This window comes from Pleurodeles waltl, chromosome 1_2, assembly GCF_031143425.1.
Source record: "Pleurodeles waltl isolate 20211129_DDA chromosome 1_2, aPleWal1.hap1.20221129, whole genome shotgun sequence".
NCBI lineage: Eukaryota > Metazoa > Chordata > Amphibia > Caudata > Salamandridae > Pleurodeles > Pleurodeles waltl.
In genome coordinates this window covers 1342257603-1342280220 of record NC_090437.1, presented here as the reverse complement: position 1 = coordinate 1342280220, position 22618 = coordinate 1342257603, and the positions used below count along the sequence as shown (strand labels likewise).

Genomic DNA, 22618 nt, shown 5'->3' with positions numbered 1-22618 from the left:
TGTCGCAGGAATCTGATTTTCTAGGGTTCAGGGTAGCCCTTAAATACTAAATTTAAGGGCGTGTTTAGGTCTGGGGGGTTAGTAGCCAATGGCTACTAGCCCTGAGGATGGGTACACCCTCTTTGTGCCTCCTCCCAAGGGGAGGGGGTCACAATCCTAACCCTATTGGGGGAATCCTCCATCTGCAAGATGGAGGATTTCTAAAAGTTAGAGTCACCTCAGCTCAGGACACCTTAGGGGCTGTCCTGACTGGCCAGTGACTCCTCCTTGTTGCTTTCTTTGTTCCCTCCAGCCTTGCCGCCAAAAGTGGGGGCCGTGGCCGGAGAGGGCGGGCAACTCCAGCAAGCTGGAGTGCCCTGCTGGGCTGTGACAAAGGGGTGAGCCTTTGAGGCTCACCGCCAGGTGTCACAGCTCCTGCCTGGGGGAGGTGTTAGCATCTCCACCCAGTGCAGGCTTTGTTACTGGCCTCAGAGTGACAAAGGCACTCTCCCCATGGGGCCAGCAACATGTCTCTAGTGTGGCAGGCTGCTGGAACTAGTCAGCCTACACAGACAGTCGGTTAAGTTTCAGGGGGCACCTCTAAGGTGCCCTCTGGGGTGTATTTTGCAATAAAATGTACACTGGCATCAGTGTGCATTTATTGTGCTGAGAAGTTTGATACCAAACTTCCCAGTTTTCAGTGTAGCCATTATGGTGCTGTGGAGTTCGTGTTTGACAAACTCCCAGACCATATACTCTTATGGCTACCCTGCACTTACAATGTCTAAGGTGTTGTTTAGACACTGTAGGGGTACCATGCTCATGCACTGGTACCCTCACCTATGGTATAGTGCACCCTGCCTTAGGGCTGTAAGGCCTGCTAGAGGGGTGTCTTACCTATACTGCATAGGCAGTGAGAGGCTGGCATGGCACCCTGACGGGAGTGCCATGTCGACTTACTCGTTTTGTCCTCACTAGCACACACAAGCTGGCAAGCAGTGTGTCTGTGCTGAGTGAGAGGTCTCCAGGGTGGCATAAGACATGCTGCAGCCCTTAGAGACCTTCCTTGGCATCAGGGCCCTTGGTACTAGAAGTACCAGTTACAAGGGACTTATCTGGATGCCAGGGTCTGCCAATTGTGGATACAAAAGTACAGGTTAGGGAAAGAACACTGGTGCTGGGGCCTGGTTAGCAGGCCTCAGCACACTTTCAATTGTAAACATAGCATCAGCAAAGGCAAAAAGTCAGGGGGCAACCATGCCAAGGAGGCATTTCCTTACAGGTACCCTGATTGAGGGCTTTGGATTCTCCACTGAGGAGTATAGGATTAGATTCAGGGGGGCTCAAAAATCCTCGAGCCAGACCTGGGTTGACTTTGTAGACTACTCAGTAAAAACACTAGATGGTTGGATTCAAGGCAGTGGTGTAAGTAATTATGATGGGCTGTACAATTTATTTGTGAAAGAACACCTGTTAAGTAATTGTTTCAATGATAAACTGCATCAGCATCTGGTAGACCTAGGACCAATTTCTCCCCAAGAATTGGGAAAGAAGGCGGACCATTGGGTCAAGACTAGGGTGTCCAAAACTTCCACAGGGGGTTACCAAAAGAAAGGGGTCACAAAACCTCCCCAGGGGAAAGGTGGTGAGACAGCCAAAAATAAAAATAGTAAAGAGTCTTCTACAGGCCCCCAAAAACCTGCACAGGAGGGTGGGCCCAGAGCCTCTTCACAAAACAATCCTGGGTACAAGGGTAAAAACTTTGATCCCAAAAAGGCCTGGTGTCGAAACTGTAGTCAGTCTGGACACCAAACTGGAGACAAGGCCTGTCCCAAGAAAAGTTCCACTCCAAACTCCAATCCAGGTAACACTGGAATGGCTAGTCTCCAAGTGGGATCAACAGTGTGCCCAGAGCAAATCAGGGTCCACACTGAAGCTACTCTAGTCTCTGAGGGTGGGTGGATTTAGCCACACTAGCTGCCTGGCCGCCTAACATGCAAAAATACAGGCAGCAGCTCTTTATTAATGGGACAAGTGTAGAGGGCCTGAGGGATACAGGTGCCAGTGTCACCATGGTGACAGAGAAACTGGTTTCCCCTGGCCAATACCTGACTGGAAAAACTTATACAGTCACCAACGCTGACAATCAGACTAAAGCATATCCCATGGCAATGGTAACTTTAGAATGGGGAGGGGTCAATGGCCTGAAACAGGTGGTGGTCTCCTCAAACATCCCAGTAGACTGTCTGCTTGGAAATGACCTGGAGTCCTCAGCATGGGCTGAGGTAGAACTAAAAACCCATGCAGCCATGCTGGGTATCCCTGAACTGGTGTGTGTAAAAACAAGAGCACAATGCAAGGCACAGGGTGAAAAAGTAGAGCTGGAGTCTGGAAGAAAGGCCCAGCCTACCAAGAGAAAAGGAAAGTCAGTTGGGAAACCAACTGCAACACAGTCAGAAAAAGAGAACCTCTCTTCTCAGGAAGAAGTTCTGCCCTCTGAGGGAACTGAGCCTTTGGAGCTTGAACCTTATCAGGTTGAGCTCCTAGGCCCAGGGGGACCCTCAAGGGAGGAGCTGTGTAAGGGACAAGAAACCTGTCCCTCTCTTGAAGGCCTTAGGCAGCAAGCTGCTGAAGAGTCCAAGGGCAAGAAAAATGGAACACATAGGGTCTATTGGGAAGATGGACTCCTGTACACTGAGGCCAGAGACCCCAAACCTGGTGCCACTAGGAGAGTGGTAGTGCCTCAGTCGTTCAGAGAGTTTATTCTGACCTTAGCCCATGATATTCCCCTTGCTGGGCATTTGGGACAAACCAAGACGTGGGAGAGGTTAGTCAACCACTTCTACTGGCCCAATATGTCCCAGAAGGTTAAGGAGTTTTGCCTCTCCTGCCCCACCTGTCAATCCAGTGGTAAGACAGGTGGGCACCCAAAGGCCCCCCTCATTCCACTTCCAGTGGTGGGGGTCCCCTTTGAAAGAGTGGGTGTGGACATAGTTGGTCCACTGGAACCTCCCACAGCCTCAGGAAATATGTACATCCTAGTAGTAGTGGATCATGCTACTAGGTATCCTGAAGCTATTCCCCTTAGGTCGACTACTGCCCCTGCAGTAGCCAAGGCCCTCATTGGTATCTTTACCAGAGTGGGTTTCCCTAAGGAGGTGGTGACAGAGGTACCAACTTCATGTCAGCATACCTAAAACACATGTGGAATGAGTGTGGAGTGACTTACAAATTCACTACACCATACCATCCACAAACTAATGGCTTAGTTGAGAGATTCAACAAGACATTAAAAGGCATGATCATGGGGCTCCCAGAAAAACTCAAAAGGAGATGGGATGTCCTCTTGCCATGTCTGCTTTTTGCTTACAGAGAGGTGCCACAGAAGGGAGTAGGATTCTCACCCTTTGAACTTCTGTTTGGTCACCCTGTAAGGGGACCACTTGCTCTTGTTAAAGAAGGCTGGGAGAGACCTCTTCATGAGCCTAAACAAGACATAGTGGACTATGTACTTGGCCTTCGCTCTAGAATGGCAGAGTACATGGAAAAGGCAACCAAAAACCTTGAGGCCAGCCAACAGCTCCAGAAGTTTTGGTATGACCAAAAGGCTGCAATGGTTGAGTTCCAACCAGGGCAGAAAGTCTGGGTTCTGGAGCCTGTGGCTCCCAGGGCACTCCAGGACAAATGGAGTGGCCCTTACCCAGTGCTAGAAAGGAAGAGTCAGGTCACCTACCTGGTGGACCTGGGCACAAGCAGGAGCCCCAAGAGGGTGATCCATGTGAACCGCCTTAAGCTCTTCCATGACAGGGCTGATGTAAATCTGTTGATGGTAACAGATGAGGATCAGGAGGCAGAGAGTGAACCTCTCCCTGATCTTCTGTCATCAGACCCAAAAGATGGCTCAGTAGATGGAGTGATCTACTCAGACACCCTCTCTGGCCAACAGCAAGCTGATTGTAGGAGAGTCCTACAACAGTTTCCTGAACTCTTCTCCCTAACCCCTGGTCAGACACACCTGTGTACCCATGATGTGGACACAGGAGACAGCATGCCTGTCAAAAACAACATTTTTAGACAGTCTGACCATGTTAAGGAAAGCATCAAGGTGGAAGTCCACAAGATGCTGGAATTGGGAGTAATTGAGCGCTCTGACAGCCCCTGGGCTAGCCCAGTGGTCTTAGTCCCCAAACCTCACACCAAAGATGGAAAGAAAGAGATTAGGTTTTGTGTGGACTACAGAGGGCTCAATTCTGTCACCAAGACAGATGCTCATCCAATTCCTAGAGCTGATGAGCTCATAGACAAATTAGGTGCTGCCAAATTCTTAAGTACCTTTGACTTGACAGCAGGGTACTGGCAAATAAAAATGGCACCTGGAGCAAAAGAGAAAACAGCATTCTCCACACCTGATGGGCATTATCAGTTTACTGTTATGCCCTTTGGTTTAAAGAATGCCCCTGCCACCTTCCAAAGGTTGGTGAATCAAGTCCTTGCTAGTTTGGAGTCCTTTAGCACAGCTTATCTTGATGATATTGCTGTCTTTAGCTCCACCTGGCAGGATCACCTGGTCCACCTGAAGAAGGTTTTGAAGGCTCTGCAATCTGCAGGCCTCTCTATCAAGGCATCCAAATGCCAGATAGGGCAGGGAACTGTGGTTTACTTGGGACACCTTGTAGGTGGAGGCCAAGTTCAGCCACTCCAACCCAAGATCCAGACTATTCTGGACTGGGTAGCTCAAAAAAACCAGACTCAAGTCAGGGCATTCCTTGGCTTGACTGGGTACTACAGGAGGTTTGTGAAGGGATATGGATCCATTGTGACAGCCCTCACTGAACTCACCTCCAAGAAAATGCCCAAGAAAGTGAACTGGACTGTGGAATGTCAACAGGCCTTTGACACCCTGAAACAAGCAATGTGCTCAGCACCAGTTCTAAAAGCTCCAGATTATTCTAAGCAGTTCATTGTGCAGACAGATGCCTCTGAACATGGGATAGGGGCAGTTTTGTCCCAAACAAATGATGATGGCCTTGACCAGCCTGTTGCTTTCATTAGCAGGAGGTTACTCCCCAGGGAGCAGCGTTGGAGTGCCATTGAGAGGGAGGCCTTTGCTGTGGTTTGGTCCCTGAAGAAGCTGAGACCATACCTCTTTGGGACTCACTTCCTAGTTCAAACTGACCACAGACCTCTCAAATGGCTGATGCAAATGAAAGGTGAAAATCCTAAACTGTTGAGGTGGTCCATCTCCCTACAGGGAATGGACTTTATAGTGGAACACAGACCTGGGACTGCCCATGCCAATGCAGATGGCCTTTCCAGGTTCTTCCACTTAGAAAATGAAGACTCTCTTGGGAAAGGTTAGTCTCATCCTCTTTCGTTTGGGGGGGGGGTTGTGTAAGGAAATGCCTCCTTGGCATGGTTGCCCCCTGACTTTTTGCCTTTGCTGATGCTATGTTTACAATTGAAAGTGTGCTGAGGCCTGCTAACCAGGCCCCAGCACCAGTGTTCTTTCCCTAACCTGTACTTTTGTATCCACAATTGGCAGACCCTGGCATCCAGATAAGTCCCTTGTAACTGGTACTCCTAGTACCAAGGGCCCTGATGCCAAGGAAGGTCTCTAAGGGCTGCAGCATGTCTTATGCCACCCTGGAGACCTCTCACTCAGCACAGACACACTGCTTGCCAGCTTGTGTGTGCTAGTGAGGACAAAACGAGTAAGTCGACATGGCACTCCCCTCAGGGTGCCATGCCAGCCTCTCACTGCCTATGCAGTATAGGTAAGACACCCCTCTAGCAGGCCTTACAGCCCTAAGGCAGGGTGCACTATACCATAGGTGAGGGTACCAGTGCATGAGCATGGTCCCCCTACAGTGTCTAAACAAAACCTTAGACATTGTAAGTGCAGGGTAGCCATAAGAGTATATGGTCTGGGAGGTTGTCAAACACGAACTCCACAGCACCATAATGGCTACACTGAAAACTGGGAAGTTTGGTATCAAACTTCTCAGCACAATAAATGCACACTGATGCCAGTGTACATTTTATTGCAAAATACACCCCAGAGGGCACCTTAGAGGTGCCCCCTGAAACTTAACCGACTGTCTGTGTAGGCTGACTAGTTCCAGCAGCCTGCCACACTAGAGACATGTTGCTGGCCCCATGGGGAGAGTGCCTTTGTCACTCTGAGGCCAGTAACAAAGCCTGCCGCTGAGGGTGAAATTTCGGTGTGGGCTTGTGTCCCCCCCGGTGCCCTACAAAACCCCCCTGGTCTGCCCTCCGAAGACACGGGTACTTACCTGCAAGCAGACCGGAACCGGGGCACTCCCTTCTCTCCATTATAGCCTATGCGTTTTGGGGCACCACTTTGAACTCTGCACCTGACCGGCCCTGAGCTGCTGGTGTGGTAACTTTGGGGTTGCTCTGAACCCCCCACGGTGGGCTACCTTGGACCAAGAACTGAACCCTGCAAGTGTCTTACTTACCTGGTAAAACTAACCAAAACTTACCTCCCCCAGGAACTGTGAAAATTGCATTAAGTGTCCACTTTTTAAATAGCTATTTGTGAATAACTTGAAAAGTATACATGCAATTGAAATCATTCAAAGTTCCTAATGTACTTACCTGCAATACCTTTCAAACAAGATATTACATGTTAAATTTGAACCTGTGGTTCTTAAAATAAACTAAGAAAATATATTTTTCTATACAAAACCTATTGGCTGGATTTGTCTCTGAGTGTGTGTACCTCATTTATTGTCTATGTGTATGTACAACAAATGCTTAACACTACTCCTTGGATAAGCCTACTGCGCGACCACACTACCACAAAATAGAGCATTAGTATTATCTCTTTTTACCACTATTTTACCTCTAAGGGGAACCCTTGGACTCTGTGCATGCTATTCCTTACTTTGAAATAGCACATACAGAGCCAACTTCCTACAATGTGCTTCTGTAGTGGAGTGTCTAGAGGGGGGGTGAGGGTGTTGGCGCATTTGTGCAGGTTGTGTGCGGCAGTGTTGGCATCGTCGTCAGCTTGGGGGGGCATTGCGTTGAGGCTGGCGGTGAGCTGGGCTTCAGTGACCTTGTTCCAATTTCTGCGGGGAAGTTGGGGAGCGTGGTGGCGACCAATGGGTTTGTTGAAGGTGAAGTGAATGTAGTGGTGGTCGGTACATTGGAGTTCAGTGATGTGGCTGACGGAGACGTGGTTGCTGGTGGAGAAAATGGGGCCCAGTGTGTGACCGGCCGAGTGAGTGGGTGCGGTGATGTGTTGCTTGAGTCCAAGGTTGGCGAGGTTTTTGATCAGGGTGGTGGAGTTTTCGTTGTTTGGGTTTTCCAGGTGGAAGCTGAGGTCCCCCAGTGGGATGTAGTCCTTGGCTGTAAAAGCGTGGGCCATGGCTAGGTCAGCAATGGTGTCGCAGAATGGAGGGCGGGGGGCCGGCAGCCTGTAGATGAGGGGCCCCACAGAGTGGTGGTAGGGTTGATTCCAATCTGGAAGTGGAGGAGTTCCATGTTGGTTATGCAGTCTTCAGTGCTGGTGGTTAGGTGTAGGGACTCTTTGTGGACATTGGTAATGCCTCCCCCGGGGTGGTTCGTATGGCCTTTGCGGATGATCTTCCTGACCTACTCGGCACCTGGGAATATTTGAAACGTGAAGAATTTGGCTTAAGGTAGCCATCAGAAGCATGATGGTCAGAACAAGGCATCTGGAGTTTCCTATTCGGTTAGACATTAAAGCCTAAAGGCTTAGGAGAAACTGCTCCTTAAGAATGATGTAGAAAATCCAACTGGGCTCTGTATGCCAGTGTTAAAGTAGTTCAGAAAAGGAAGAATTGATATCACAGGCGATCAGAGATGCCATAATAGGCTAATTAGTCACTTCTAGCCGGTGCTACTTGGATTCTCATATGGAGCAAATATTCGGCCTCCAGGTCTCAGTGAAGGTGAGTTGCTAGAGAAAAGGTATTGATCCAACTAGATAAATTGCAGAATTTAATTAAAGCAATCTGTGGGCAGGAGTATCAGTTAGAACTTCAAGTGTTGAGAGTCAAAATATGACAGACGAGCTTCAGGAATAAGCACATTCCGATTCTGTAAAAAAAAAAAAAATTCAAATCAGCACTACAAACTATCCCGCCGTACTTAAACCACTGCAGGACAAACTCCATGTCCACGGACAAAGTGTTACAATTTGGATGTGGACAGGCACTTCTACGTATTTTAGAATCAGAATAACACTTCTTTTACGTCTGTTCGTCAATCCCATTCGTTTTCTACAAGTACATTAGATTAGTGCTTGTTTGTTGGGGTCATCTTCCCTTTTTGGACTTGCATGTGACTTCCAGAGGCACATGTACACCACATAGCTGCTTTCTTATCTTTTGTAGGATGTAGATTTTCTTAATTTTTACTTCTTCTTTTACTTCTTTTTCATTCTTACAAGTCTTGATCTTGCCTACTATGTTAAATTAATGTGTGTCTTTCATAAAAGGTGCCTCCTTTTAGTTAGCTGTGAATGTAGATTAGAGTTTACTTTTCAGTCAAGGCTGTTCTCTTCTCTGAGACAAATGAAATCTGTCCCCTTAGAGGAGGAGACATGAGCCTTGTAGGTTTACCAACTGTGGTTTCTGTAACCCAACTCCAGCACAGTGGGGCTCAAGGTGCCTTCACTGGTTACGTCTAGATTTTCAAGGCTAGTTTTTTTTTTTAACTTTAAAAACAGTCCAACGAATAAGGGTCCTTGAGGCAGAAACCCCCAATGGATAAACAATGCCGCATAAATACAAGAGGACAAATGCTCAAAGAATCCCAAGGCTCTATCTTGTAACAGGTGCAAGGACTATGATATGCTAAGAAGAGTCCATGCATGGGAAGCTCTTGGGTGCACACGGGCATTAGATGGGACTAGTTTGGAAGAAGACTCCATGCGTGGGAAGCTCTTGGGTGCACATGTGCATTAGATGGGACTCGTTTGGAAGAAGAGTCCATGTGTGGGAAGCTCTTGGGTGCATATGTGCATTAGATGGGACTAGTTTGGAAGAAGAGTCCATGCGTGGGAAGCTCTTGGGTGCACACGTGCATTAGATGGGACTAGTTTGGAAGAATAGTCTATGCGTGGGAAGCTCTTGGGTGCATACGGGCATTAGATGGGACTAGTTTGGAAGAAGAGTCTATGCGTGGGAAGCTCTTGGGTGCATACAGGCATTAGATGGGACTAGTTTGGAAGAAGACTCCATGCGTGGGAAGCTCTTGGGTGCACATGTGCATTAGTTGGGACTCGTCTTGAAGAAGAGTCCATGCGTGGGAAGCTCTTGGATGCACAAGCTCTTGGGTGCACACGTGCATTAGATGGGACTAGTTTGGAAGAAGAGTCCATGCGTGGGAAGCTCTTGGGTGCACACAAGCATTAGATGGGACTAGTTTGGAAGAAGAGTCCATGTGTGGGAAGCTCTTGGGTGCACACGTGCATTAGATGGGACTAGTTTGGATGCCTCTTCCAAGGAGAAGGGATACTCGATCCCTGTTAACTGATAGACCTAGCAGTACAAAGAGTCTAGTTTAACGAGAAGCTTCAATCCAATGGCCCAAAGCACAGAACGCATACAAGAATTCGAGGTGAAAAAAATATCTTTATTGGTTAATATTTTTAAAAGAGATTTTGAAATGCGTGATGACCTTTGGAAACCCATTCAAAGGATATGTGTAACTTACCCGCACCAGCATCTCTCAACCTCCCAAAGTATCCCAATTATTTGAAAAACAAAGTGTTAGGAAAGGGCCTCAGTAGGTGCAGGAAATGGGATTTCTCAGAACTAGACAAAAATATATTTATATATTTATATATAGGCATAATTTTTTTAAGTTTCCATTCTTTGTAATAACTGAAAGCAGGCAAAGCTGAAGTCAGCACCATCACGGACATGAGTTCTTCAATGGGGCGGTCTGTAACAATTCTCCATGATTACGAATGGCGCACAGCCCCTTTAGTGGACTTCACATGGCATCAACCGTGGTACCGCTCCAGGTGCCAGATCCATAAACATACATTTTAAAAACATACAAATACTGAATATATCAAAACAAAAATGCAGGCACTTGGAGAGAAACAGATATTTAAAAAAAAAAATCAGTGTGGTTTGTAATAAACATATTAGACAGATTCCCATCAACGAGCACCGTAACAGAACACCATGGAGAAGGACACCGCATACTGCCACCTGCGCACTGAGCTAAGGAAGCTGTGGGCACTGGGCTTCCTTTCACCATCAGTAATCTGGACCCTAACACCAAGCTGGGACTGCCCAGTCAAAATCTCTGGTGAGGCTGCCAGGGACAACAGGATGGAGCAGCTGATTAGTTACCCCCCAATCACATCATCCCTGCGCCCTTCAAAGGCACAACGTAAATAGTGGCCCGCCCACCCCACTTGCTCCAGCCATCCAACAGGAAAGAAGGATGCACTGGGCAGACCATGTGTCGATGTCTGCTCAGCTTCTCAGAGGCTGACAAAGGCTCAGTTAGCGGTGTAGGGGAAGGCACAGTTAAGAAGACCTTGGAGAAGAGTGCACCAAGGTGGTTGCGGAAGCGCATCATTAACGCAAGCAAGTGCTTCTGCGCCCCGTGAGCTAGGGTGACTGGTATCGCTTTAGAGTCTGTCCATGGCAGCAGTGATCTAACCCCAGGCCCTTCCTTGAAGCATCTTTGTCAGCCGTCACTCTTCATTGCACAATTTCCCTGAATGTAGGCTCGGCTGCCACTTCTCCGTCACACATCTCCCCAACCTCGGGCCACCTGGTGATGAAAATGACAACTAGTTGGGGAAGAGAGTACAGATCGATGAGGGTAAGAAGGGGTGGATGTCCTTGCAATCTTAATCCATCCATAGGCGTTCACCATCCACAGCCACCCTGCCAGCCATTCTGGAGGACTGGGGGTGCAGGTCTGCAGAGGTAGATCCAACACTGACCTGAACGTGGTAGGGGAGAGCTAGGAATTCGCTAAAAGGAAACAAAGTTACAATGTGGAAGAGGCTGTGAAATGCTTAGCAGTTAGGCTCCTGCGGTGAAGCTGGTGAGAGGCGGAGGAGCATGAACACAGGGCAGCCAGAGGACAAGTTTGGGGGCGGCCATGCCTGTCTCCAGCTCTGGCCTCAAAAGTGTCCACTTTGGAAGAGTCATGGAAAGGCGGTCCAATGCTGGCGGTACATATGGAAGGCCTCTGGTTAAAGGCCAGCAAGCCCTGGTCTGCAGGAGTGGCTCAGCTCAGTTCTGTCCTTCGTCTCGCAGCTCAGAGGGGAGGAACTTGTACTGCTGCTTGCGGATCATGGCCAACTTAATCCGAGCCTCGCTCAGCTCCCGCTCTTTGCGCAACATTTCCTCTTGGGCTGCAATAATCTGCAGAAAGGGAGGGAACAGATTAAATGACCAACTATAACACAATACTCGCACGCAGTCACCCATATACTTCTTATATCAGCTTGTGGCGCTCTGCCTCCTTTGTCCACTGTACCGCTTGTCACTGCCCTACCTGGACCTTCGGTGCAGTGGGTCTAATGACCTCTCCACATCATACAGCACTAGTACTGCTTTTGTCATCATCCGTCTCCAAATGGATCTTCTTACACTAGAACAATATTAATGTCCTCTCCTCTCAGCTTTCTGAGCGCCACATGCACTCTCAATGTCTCTCCCTGGGTCTCCAATGTACCAGGTCTTACAACACCAAAGGTCTCCCCTCCCACCCCACACTTTACCCCACCTGCAGCTCTCAATAAACCTTTATCCTGCTGGGGCTTCCTTCAGCAGTGATGCATCTCACGCAGCAATCGTACTGCGCTACTTGCAGCTGTCACAACCTCTTGGTGAGCACCCACACCCCACGGACCATCAGACTGTGCTAAGATGCTGGCCCCTAGGACTAGGATCTAGCAGTGCTTATAACACTCCACTAACCCTCTCTATCCATCCAGTCCATCACTCACCTGAGCAATGCCTCCGACCATCTTCTCTTTCACGACTACGGTCTCATCGTGGTCCTCGAAGGCTGCGGCTTTCTGTGCTGCCTTCACTAGGTTGTCGGAGGCTCTCTTCACTGCGTTACCTGCAGACTAAGGAGAGGGAAAAAACAGTTACACATGGTGAGTGTGTGTTGGAGCAGCATGTGTGATATTCATCTTCATTTTCACACCACAAGGCAGTGATCTCTGCTGGGGGGCACTGGAAAAGCTAAGTGTTTATATGAACCCATGAAGTAATATACAAGGAGGGAATTCTCTACTTGGGTTAATGCAATCACTCCCGAAGCTTAAGCTAATGCAGCAAGGGTGAGGCAAGATCTTCATAGAGGACTATCAGACACCTGTGCAGTCGTGCACGCTCGCCTTGGTAACTCCTGGGGCTCACCACAGAGACCTGTGCACTAGTAAATACTCAGGCTCAAACAGACTATTCATAGGGTTTTGTAGGGCACCTCATGCCACTGCAATGCCACGTCATGGCACACACAAATATGTATGGTTGTACAAATAAACTATCTTACCAGCACAGAATTATAGCCAGATGGATACTAGACAGACGTAGAACTGAATTGTTCTACACTGAAGCAGTTATATAAGGAGAAAGGAAAAATGGTATAGCAAAAAACGATTCCCTAAACCAGGGCGATGTGAACCGCTGAAGCTCACCCTGGTAAAGGTTTAGTATGGCAAAAGCACGTTCGGAGGGGCTTTGGTGAAAAGAACAATGAAAATCAAATGCTGAGGCTGTTTGGGAAGTGAGAGGTGCTAGGAGTCAATAACCCAACTTCTTACAGTGACATACAAGTTTTGAGGGGAGAACTGGGCTCTTATGAGGCCTCGGGCGATGTTCTGAAAGAAGGCAGGCAAGGAATTGAGAAGAAACAGGGTACCTACCTTTGGTAACGCTGCTTTGGATGGATGGCTCCAGTAGAGACCTTGCTTGGACATATTTTCCCAGGAGGAAGACTATACCTGGGTATTTTAATGGTCACCTGCATCAGCCAAGCAGTCACGCTGATCCACCGCAAATGATGTATCAGCTCCATACAGGGTCAGAGACACACCAATGACGTTGGTTCTCACACAGGCTACTGAAGTGGTGGACGTAGCGCCAAAGTAAAACAGAAATCAGAAAGGGTCATTCCTCATCCTTGAGAGCAGAGCAGGAGGGCAGCACAGGAGCCGAAGGAGCAGTCGTATGCATCGGAAAGAATATTAACAAAGGGAAGTAACTTGTTCATTTGTTCCCACAGATTCTTTCTTTGAGCGGATTCTACTGTAACCTTGAAGGAGGTGGGCAGAGCATATCCTAACTGACTTAAACCTGAAGATACTGCAGAACTGTTGTGCAACGTTGGGCAAGAATTTGATCATCAGTATCAAGGAAACAATGTTCAACGACAGAGGGCATACAGGACCAAGCAGTGCTACGATAGATCTTTAAAACTGACACACCATGTAGAAAAACAGAAGCGTCTGTCGCCCCTCTAGTGAAATGAGCACAAAAGCACTCAGGAGACTGCCCACAAGCTCATTGTTTCACTGTAAAGAAAATACACCCTAGAGAGACCTTGTTTCCTGACACCTTTTTTAGATTTAGAGGGTGAAAAGACAGGCAGGTATCTGAACTGGAGGCATGTGTCCTGTGAGTTTAGAGAAACAGTGACTATCTGCGGTCCTACCTGCGTAACCTCTCTGATCCTTGGATGGATGAGGAGTGAGGAAACAGGGTATCAATATCACTTGAACCAGATTGAAATGTGTGTCCACCATTGGAAGGAAGGAAGCAACTCACTCTACTCGTGGGCATTAGGAGAACTACCTTCCAGGAGAGCAACGTCAAAAGACATGAATGTATAAGTTCAAAGGGAGAATCCAAGAATGCAAAGGACTAGATTCGGGTCCCAGAAGGGAACATGAAAGGTAATAGGACGCAGTTTATTCTGTAGTCATTCTAGGAACCAATCTGAATAATGGGTCATCAGGTGATCTGATGCGAGCAGAAGTAGTTGCTAGAAAAGCATTTACTATACCAACTTCTTGGGCAATAAGACCGAAAACTGATGAATTTGGGATGTTTCCGTTTGTACAGGATGGATAAATACACTGTGGGGCTTGGAGGCAAACAGATCGTCTGCTTGAGTAGACAGATCTAGTGAAAAGACACCTGCCCATCAGCAAAACTCCCACCACTTCATAAGCGGTTAACTCTAGCTGCTCGCGTCCCAGGCATGGAAGTGGAAGAGGCGGGACAACACAGCGAAGATGTGACATCCATAGGTGGAAAATGGTGTTACTCAAGGTCCTCTTCCCGCATACTTCAAGCGAGCAATACAGGCTGCATGTTTGTTTTTCTAGCTTCAGGCCTGAAATATCCAAGCATGTCCTGAAATAACTCAAAGCCATCATTCGCCAAGGATAGTCTGCTGAAGAAGCCTGCTGTTGCTCTGTGCCTCACTGCTGCATGATCTGCTGGTAGGCAACTTCCTTGGCCAACTGTGGAGAGCTATATCTCATGCTCTTATTTGTAGAGGTTGAGGCTCCTCCTGCATTTTCAGGCGAGAACCCGTACTGATGTCTAGCAGAATCTATATATTTCCTACCGGAGTGTGAGAGGAACACCTTCAGCACCAGCTTGACTTCTTGCTGCATCAAAAGGCGGATGTGGAGAAGTGAGCACGCAGCACTGAATGTCTCCCACGTAAGCCCTCCAACCCCAAAAAGACTCCTTCGTTGACAGTTTTGGCAAATTAGCTCTGAATGGCCCTTTTATCAAGCGGTTGGGTGAACATGTCGTCCACTGAGAGGGGCGGAGGACAGCTGGACAAAGGTATAACAAATCTTTTGGATGACCTCAGTGCTGTATCATTTGATAGCCTAGAGCCCATTGCCAGTGTCTCATTCTCAGCCATGTTTATAGTACTACACAGTGCAAGACAGGAAGAGCCTCAGGATCCTTTTGACTGATGCTGCTGCTTGATAAGCATTAACTAAAAGGTTTCCCACTAACACTTGAAAGTTGCTCAGCCTAGTAGGCAAGTCCACAGCTGCTGTGTGTATAGAACTGCTAAGCGGAACTGGATACCTTCTGCATGGCTCAGTAAAGGCTTCTTCTCGAGAACTCAAAATGCCAACTCATGTTAAAGGGTAACTCTAGAGGCGCGGATGGAAAGGGATGGCAACAATACCCACTGACAGAACTCTAAAGAGCCAATCGTCCAGAAATGAAGACATGTTTCCTTGGCAATGCATGCGTGCATACAACAGGCACCTGAAGCCACCACGGGAGCACCACAATATATGGCTTTCAGGCTCCCCTTGTGATGAAGTGCTATGAGGTCTCTAGTGAGACTAACCAATCATGTTCTTGGGAGGGGGTACAATTTGTTGCAGTCTAACCATCTTGAATTTTAGTTTCTTGATTTTTTTCAGGAATCAGAGATCACAATTTGGGAATAAGGAAGCCTTGAGTAAATGCCCTATCCCAGTCTCGGACAGAACAACACTGTTCATTGCAACCAAAAGAATATTCATCTGTACATGAGAGGGCGACGTGCATGAGGAGGTGGGCAGATGCTTCTTCAGGACTGGAAAGATAACCGTATGATATAATCTCAAGGAGCTGCTGGTTGGAAGTGATTTCATGGCACAGCGCAGTGGGACTGCAGGAGCTTCCAGGTATCTCCCATTGGAAAACTCTGCGTTTGTAACAAGCACTCAGGCGAGTTTTAGAGTCGTGGGCATGGAAGGGAGGTGCAAAGAACTTAGCATGTCTAAGTCACCATACACCCCAGCCTCTGGAGGGCAGAAATGCTGTTGGGGCACCTGTTGCAGTTGACATTGTTGCTTTGCAGACCGATGATTCTAACCCCCTAAAGTTTCAGGGCGACTGATGGAAACACCTAGCAAAGAAGGCTAATCTGGGGGCTCTGGCTGTCACAGAGCTGCTTAAACTCTCTACGAAGGGGTCTGCGCTCTACCAGAATGAAAATGTCACTTACCCAGTGTACATCTGTTCGTGGCATCAGTCGCAGTAGATTCGCATGTTTTGCAATAGCTCGCCATCTGGTGTTGGGCCGGAGTGTTACAAGTTGTTTTTCTTCGAAGAAGTCTTTCGAGTCACGGGACCGAGTGACTCCTCCTTTTGTCTCCATTGCGCATGGGCGTCGACTCCATCTTCGATTGTTTTTCCCCGCAGAGGGTGAGGTAGGAGTTGAATTGTAGTAATAGTGCCCATGCAATGGAGTGACTAAGTATGCACCTATTTAAGGTTGAGATGATACATATATAAATAGTTGAAGGTAACTTCCAAACTGCTACAGGCTCCCGGGGAGGCGGGTGGGCACATGCGAATCTACTGCGACTGATGCCACGAACAGATGTACACTGGGTAAGTGACATTTTCAGTTCGATGGCATCTGTCGCTGTAGATACGCATGTTCTGCATAGACTAGTAAGCAGTTATCTCCCCAAAAGCGGTGGCTCAGCCTGTAGGAGTTGAAGTAGTCTGAAATAATGTTCTTAATACGGCTTGACCTACTGTGGCTTGTTGTGCGGATAACACGTCTACACAGTAGTGCTTGGTGAATGTGTGAGGCGTAGACCATGTGGCTGCCTTACATATTTCTTGCATTGGGATGTTTCCTAGAAAGGCCATGGTAGCACCTTTCTTTCTGGTTGAGTGTGCCCTTGGTGTAATGGGCAGCTGTCGTTTAGCTTTAAGGTAGCAGATTTGGATGCATTTAACTATCCATCTGGCTATACCTTGTTTTGATATTGGGTTTCCTGCATGAGGTTTTTGAAATGCAATAAATAGTTGTTTAGTCTTTCTGATGTTTTTTGTTCTGTCAATGTAATACATCAATGCTCTTTTGACATCTAATGTATGTAGTGCCCTTTCAGCTACGGTATCTGGCTGTGGAAAGAACACTGGAAGTTCCACTGTTTGATTTAGATGGAACAGTGAAATAACCTTTGGCAAAAATTTAGGATTGGTCCTTAGGACGACCTTATTCTTGTGTAGTTGTATAAAAGGTTCCTGTATTGTAAACGCCTGAATCTCGCTTACTCTTCTTAGGGAAGTAATGGCGATGAGAAATGCCACCTTCCAGGTTAGGAACTGTATTTCGCAGGAGTGCATGGGTTCAAAAGGTGGACCCATAAGTCTAGTTAGGACAACATTTAGATTCCATGAAGGAACAGGTGGTGTTCTTGGTGGTATAATTCTCCTAAGGCCCTCCATGAATGCTTTAATGACTGGTATCTTATATAGGGAAGTTGAATAGGTAGTCTGCAGGTATGCAGATATTGCTGCAAGGTGTATTTTAATGGAAGAGAAAGCCAGGTTAGATTTTTGTAAGTGAAGCAAGTAACCCACTACATGTTCTGGAGTTGTGTGTAATGGTTGTATTTGATTAATATGGCAGTAGCAAACAAACCTCTTCCATTTACTTGCATAGCAGTGCCTGGTGGATGGCCTTCTGGCTTGTTTTATGACTTCCATACATTCTTGGGTAAGTTGTAAGTGCCCGAATTCTAGGATTTCAGGAGCCAGATTGCTAGATTCAGCGATGCTGGATCTGGGTGTCTGATCTTTTGGTTGTGCTGTGTCACAGATCTGGCCTGTTGGGCAATTTGATGCAGGGTACTACTGATAGGTCTAGCAGCGTTGTGTACCAGGGTTGCCTTGCCCAAGTTGGTGCTATTAATATGAGTTTGAGTTTGTTTTGACTGAGTTTGTTTACCAGGTAAGGAAGGAGAGGGAGAGGAGGAAAAGCGTAAGCAAATATCCCTGACCAGTTCATCCATAGGGACTGTTTGTGTGGGTATCTGGATGCGAAGTTTTGGCATTTTGCGTTCTCCTTTGTCGCAAACAAGTCTATCTGAGGTGTTCCCCAGAGTTTGAAATAAGTGTTCAGAATTTGGGGGTGAATTTCCCATTCGTGGACCTGTTGGTGATCTCGAGAGAGATTGTCTGCGAGTTGATTTTGGATCCCTGGTATAAATTGTGCTATTAGGCGAATTTGGTTGTGAATTGCCCAACGCCAAATCTTTTGTGCTAGCAGGCTTAACTGCGTGGAGTGCGTCCCCCCTTGCTTGTTTAGATAATACATTGTTGTCATGTTGTCTGTTTTGACGAGAATGTATTTGTGAACTATTATTGGTTGGAAAGCTTTTAGTGCTTGAAAAACTGCTAGAAGTTCTAGGTGATTTATATGCAGTTTTGTTTGATGTACGTTCCATTGTCCTTGTATGCTGTGTTGATCGAGGTGTGCTCCCCACCCTGTCATGGAAGCATCTGTTGTTATTACGTATTGTGGCACTGGGTCTTGGAAAGGCCGCCCTCTGTTTAAATTTATGTTGTTCCACCACAGAAGCGAGAGGTAAGTTTGGCGGTCTATTAACACCAGATCTAGAAGGTGACCCTGTGCTTGTGACCATTGTGATGCTAGGCACTGTTGTAAGGGCCTCATGTGCAGTCTTGCGTTTGGGACAATGGCTATGCATGAAGACATCATGCCTAGGAGTTGTAGTACCATCTTTGCTTGTATCCTTTGTGTTGGATACATGCGTTGTATGATGGTGTTGAAATTTTGAATTCTTTGGGGACTTGGAGTGGCTACTCCTTTTGATGTGTCTATTATGGCTCCCAGGTATTGTTGTACCTTGCGCGGCAGAATTTTGGATTTTGTGAAATTGACGGTGAACCCTAGTTTGAAGAGGGTTTGTATGATATGATTTGTGTGATATGAGCACTCTATTAACGAATGGGCCTTGATTAGCCAGTCGTCTAGATATGGGAACACATGTATTTGCTGCCTTCTTATGTGTGCAGCGACTACCGCTAGACATTTGGTAAAGACTCTTGGTGCGGTTGTTAATCCGAAAGGCAGTACCTTGAATTGGTAATGTATTCCCTTGAATACAAACCTTAGGTATTTCCTGTGCGATGGGTGTATTGGTATATGGAAATAAGCATCCTTGAGGTCTAAAGTTGCCATGTAGTCGTGTAGTTTTAGCAATGGCAATACTTCTTGTAGTGTGACCATGTGAAAGTGGTCTGATTTGATGAAAGTGTTCACTACTCTGAGGTCTAGGATTGGTCTCAGCGTTTTGTCCTTCTTTGGTATCAGAAAGTACAGTGAGTAAACTCCTGTGTTTATTTGTGTGTTTGGCACTAATTCGATTGCATTCTTTTGCAATAGTGCCTGCACTTCTATCTCCAGGAGATTGGAATGGTGTGTTGTCAAATTTTGTGCTTTTGGTGGTATGTTTGGAGGGAATTGTAGAAATTCTATGCAATAACCATGTTGGATAATTGCTAGAACCCAAGTGTCTGTAGTAATTTCCTCCCATGCTTTGTAATAATGACTTATTCTTCCCCCCACTGGTGTTGTGTGGAGGGGGTGAGTGACATGTGAGTCACTGTTTAGTAGTAGGGGTTTTGGGGCTCTGAAATCTTCCTCTATTTCTAGGGAATTGCCCTCCTCTATATTGTCCCCGAAAACCTCCTCTATACTGTCCCTGGTAACTTGACGGTGTTGCTTGTGAGGTGCTGGCTTGTGTGCTCTGACCCCGAAACCCCCCTCGAAAGGGTGTTTTACGGAATGTGCTGTAATTGCCTCTGCTCTGCGGGGAGTAGAGTGCGCCCATGGCTTTGGCAGTGTCCGTATCTTTTTTGAGTTTCTCAATCGCTGTGTCCACTTCAGGACCGAACAGCTCTTTTTCGTTAAAAGGCATATTGAGAACTGCTTGTTGAATCTCTGGTTTAAATCCAGACGTTCGGAGCCATGCATGCCTTCTGATAGTTACAGATGTATTAATTGTCCTTGCAGCTGTATCTGCAGCGTCCATGGAGGAGCGGATCTGGTTGTTGGAAATGGTCTGTCCCTTCTCAACCACTTGTTTTGCCCTATTTTGTAAGTCCTTGGGCAGATGTTCAATGAGATGTTGCATCTCGTCCCAGTGGGCTCTGTCATAGCGCGCAAGTAGTGCCTGGGAGTTCGCGATGCGCCACTGGTTTGCAGCTTGTGCTGCGACTCTCTTACCAGCTGCATCGAACTTGCGGCTTTCTTTATCTGGGGGTGGTGCATCTCCAGATGTGTGGGAGTTGGCCCTTTTCCTAGCTGCTCCTACAACGACAGAGTCTGGTGGCAGCTGTGTAGTGATGAAAACCGGGTCTGTAGGAGGCGCCTTAAACTTTTTTTCCACCCTTGGTGTGATAGCCCTACTTTTGACCGGCTCCTTAAAGATGTCCTTTGCGTGCCGGAGCATACCAGGGAGCATAGGCAGGCTTTGGTATGAGCTGTGGGTGGAGGAGAGTGTGTTGAATAAAAAATCATCCTCAACCTGTTCTGAGTGGAGGCTTACGTTGTGAAATTGTGCTGCTCTAGCCACCACTTGAGAATACGCGGTGCTGTCCTCTGGTGGAGATGGCTTCGTAGGGTATGCCTCCGGACTGTTATCTGACACTGGGGCGTCGTATAGGTCCCAGGCGTCTTGATCTTGGTCACCCTGGCTTATGGTGGTGTGAGCTGGGGAGTGTGATGGAGTTTGTGCTGGTGAGACGTTAATCACAGGCGGAGGAGAGGGTGGTGGGGTAACTCTTTTCACCACTTTTGGTTGTGGTGTCTGTTCAGTTTGGAACTCCAACCTTCTCTTTCTTCTAATGGGGGGAAGGGTGCTTATTTTTCCTGTCCCCTGCTGTATGAAAATACGCTTTTGCGTATGGTCTACATCAGTTGATTGTAGCTCTTCCTCAAACCTATGCTTTTGCATTTGGGAGGTTAGCGAGTGCTCTTCTGTATAAGAGCCTGAAGCTGGGTCGCTTGCAGTTTGTTTCGGCACCGAAACCCTGTCTGCGTGTTTTTTCAGCTCCGAGGTGACTTTTTTATTTTTCGGGGCCGAAACCTCTCGGCGTCGATCTTCTTCGGTGCCGCTGTCTCGGCGTCGAGCCGTGTCCACACCGGCATCTCGGTGTCAAGGCTTGTCTCCAGCACTTTCTCGGTCCAGAGAAGGCTGCGTGCCGGTGTCTCGACTGGAGTCGGACGATCTCGGCACTGTTTGGGCCTTTTTCGGTGCCGACGGTCGGTCACCGAATTTATGGGTGGAGCCATGGCCTGATGGCAGTGGCGTCCCCTGTGCCTTGTAAATCTTCTTCTGTGTGGTTTTCGACGTCTTACTCACGGTTTGTGTATCGTCGAATCCTTCGGAGTCCGATTCTTGGATCGAGAAGGTACCTTCCTCTTCTTGTTCCTCGAACTCTCGGTGGGCTGTCGGCGCGGATGCCATCTGAAGTCTTCTGGCTCGACGGTCTCGGAGTGTTTTTCGGGACCGGAACGCACGACAGGCCTTGCAGGTGTCTTCACTGTGCTCAGGTGACAGGCACAGGTTACAGACCAAGTGTTGGTCTGTATAGGGGTATTTATTGTGGCATTTGGGGCAGAAACGGAACGGGGTCCGTTCCATCGGCGTTCTTCAGCACGCGGTCGGGCCGACCAGGCCCCGACGGGGGATCGAAAAACTACCCCGAAGGGCACCGGAGCTCTTCGATCTTCGATGCGGTGTTGAATCTAACTACGCCGATCCCGAACGCAACAATACCGACGAAAATCTTCCGAAATTAGCTATCTTTCCGTTCCGAAACTCGGAGCGACAGGAACACGTCCGAACCCGATGGCGGAAAAAAACCAATCGAAGATGGAGTCGACGCCCATGCGCAATGGAGACAAAAGGAGGAGTCACTCGGTCCCGTGACTCGAAAGACTTCTTCGAAGAAAAACAACTTGTAACACTCCGGCCCAACACCAGATGGCGAGCTATTGCAAAACATGCTTATCTACAGCGACAGATGCCATCGAACATTATGTTATCCGTCGACCAGCATGTCTAATAGCAGCCGGTAGACGTGTCTACACAGCATGACCCCGGAACCCACAGCATGACCCCAAAACCCACAGAACAAGAGACTGCATCTACACTGTTCAGCCCCATTTGTGTTGCCTTTTGGACACATACATACAATCCTAAAGTAGGTCAGAGAATTTCCTAACTTCTCTAAATTTAGTACCACCAGGCCGCCATCGAGGGGTGTGACTCTCTCGCCATAAGATGCGAAGCACTGGAAGCAGTAACAGGGACTGAGCTGCCTGGGGCAAAGATCCTGCAGCCCAGAGGGTCAATGTTTGCAGTTGATACTTGGAAGAAGCAGAGGAATTGATCCATGTCTCAGTTTATAGAAGTAGTTCTGATCTTCTAAGAAGGGTGATCTACGGCTGGGTGAGGTCTGCAGGTGTTTGCTTCCATCTCCCGGGGGCCGTTGGCGAGACCAGGGCAGGCTGAGGATTCTGCAGGGCGCCTTCTGTGGGCCCTTCAGCACAACACTGCAAGAGAAAATCATGTCAATGTGCTGCTCCTCTTCTAACATGTCCCTAAAGATAAAGGGCCTGCGTTACTCAGGTGCAGTGCGGTGGCCACGGTCTGCGTTACTCAGTGGGGTGGCTATGGTCTGTGTTACTCAGAGTGCAGTGAGGTGGCCACGGTCTGCGTTATGCAGTGCAGTGGCTATGGTCTGCGTTACTCAGAGGGCAGTGCGGTGGCTAAGGTCTGCGTTACTCAGAGTGCAGT

General features: G+C 47.8%; 1 protein-coding gene across 3 annotated transcripts in view; it reads right to left on the bottom strand.

The window, feature by feature from the left end:
• Positions 1–9585: 9585 nt before the first annotated feature.
• The window catches only part of TLN1 (talin 1), a 687540-nt gene continuing 674507 nt past the window's right edge, over positions 9586–22618 (bottom strand). For all 3 annotated transcript variants that reach the window (XM_069205713.1, XM_069205712.1, XM_069205714.1), the window contains 2 exons: positions 11957–12082; positions 9586–11369 (listed from right to left, as the gene is read on the bottom strand). In XM_069205713.1, coding sequence (XP_069061814.1) covers positions 11238–11369; positions 11957–12082 — 258 coding nt within the window. In that variant the 3' untranslated portion in view covers positions 9586–11237. The remainder of the gene's footprint in view (positions 11370–11956; positions 12083–22618) is intronic.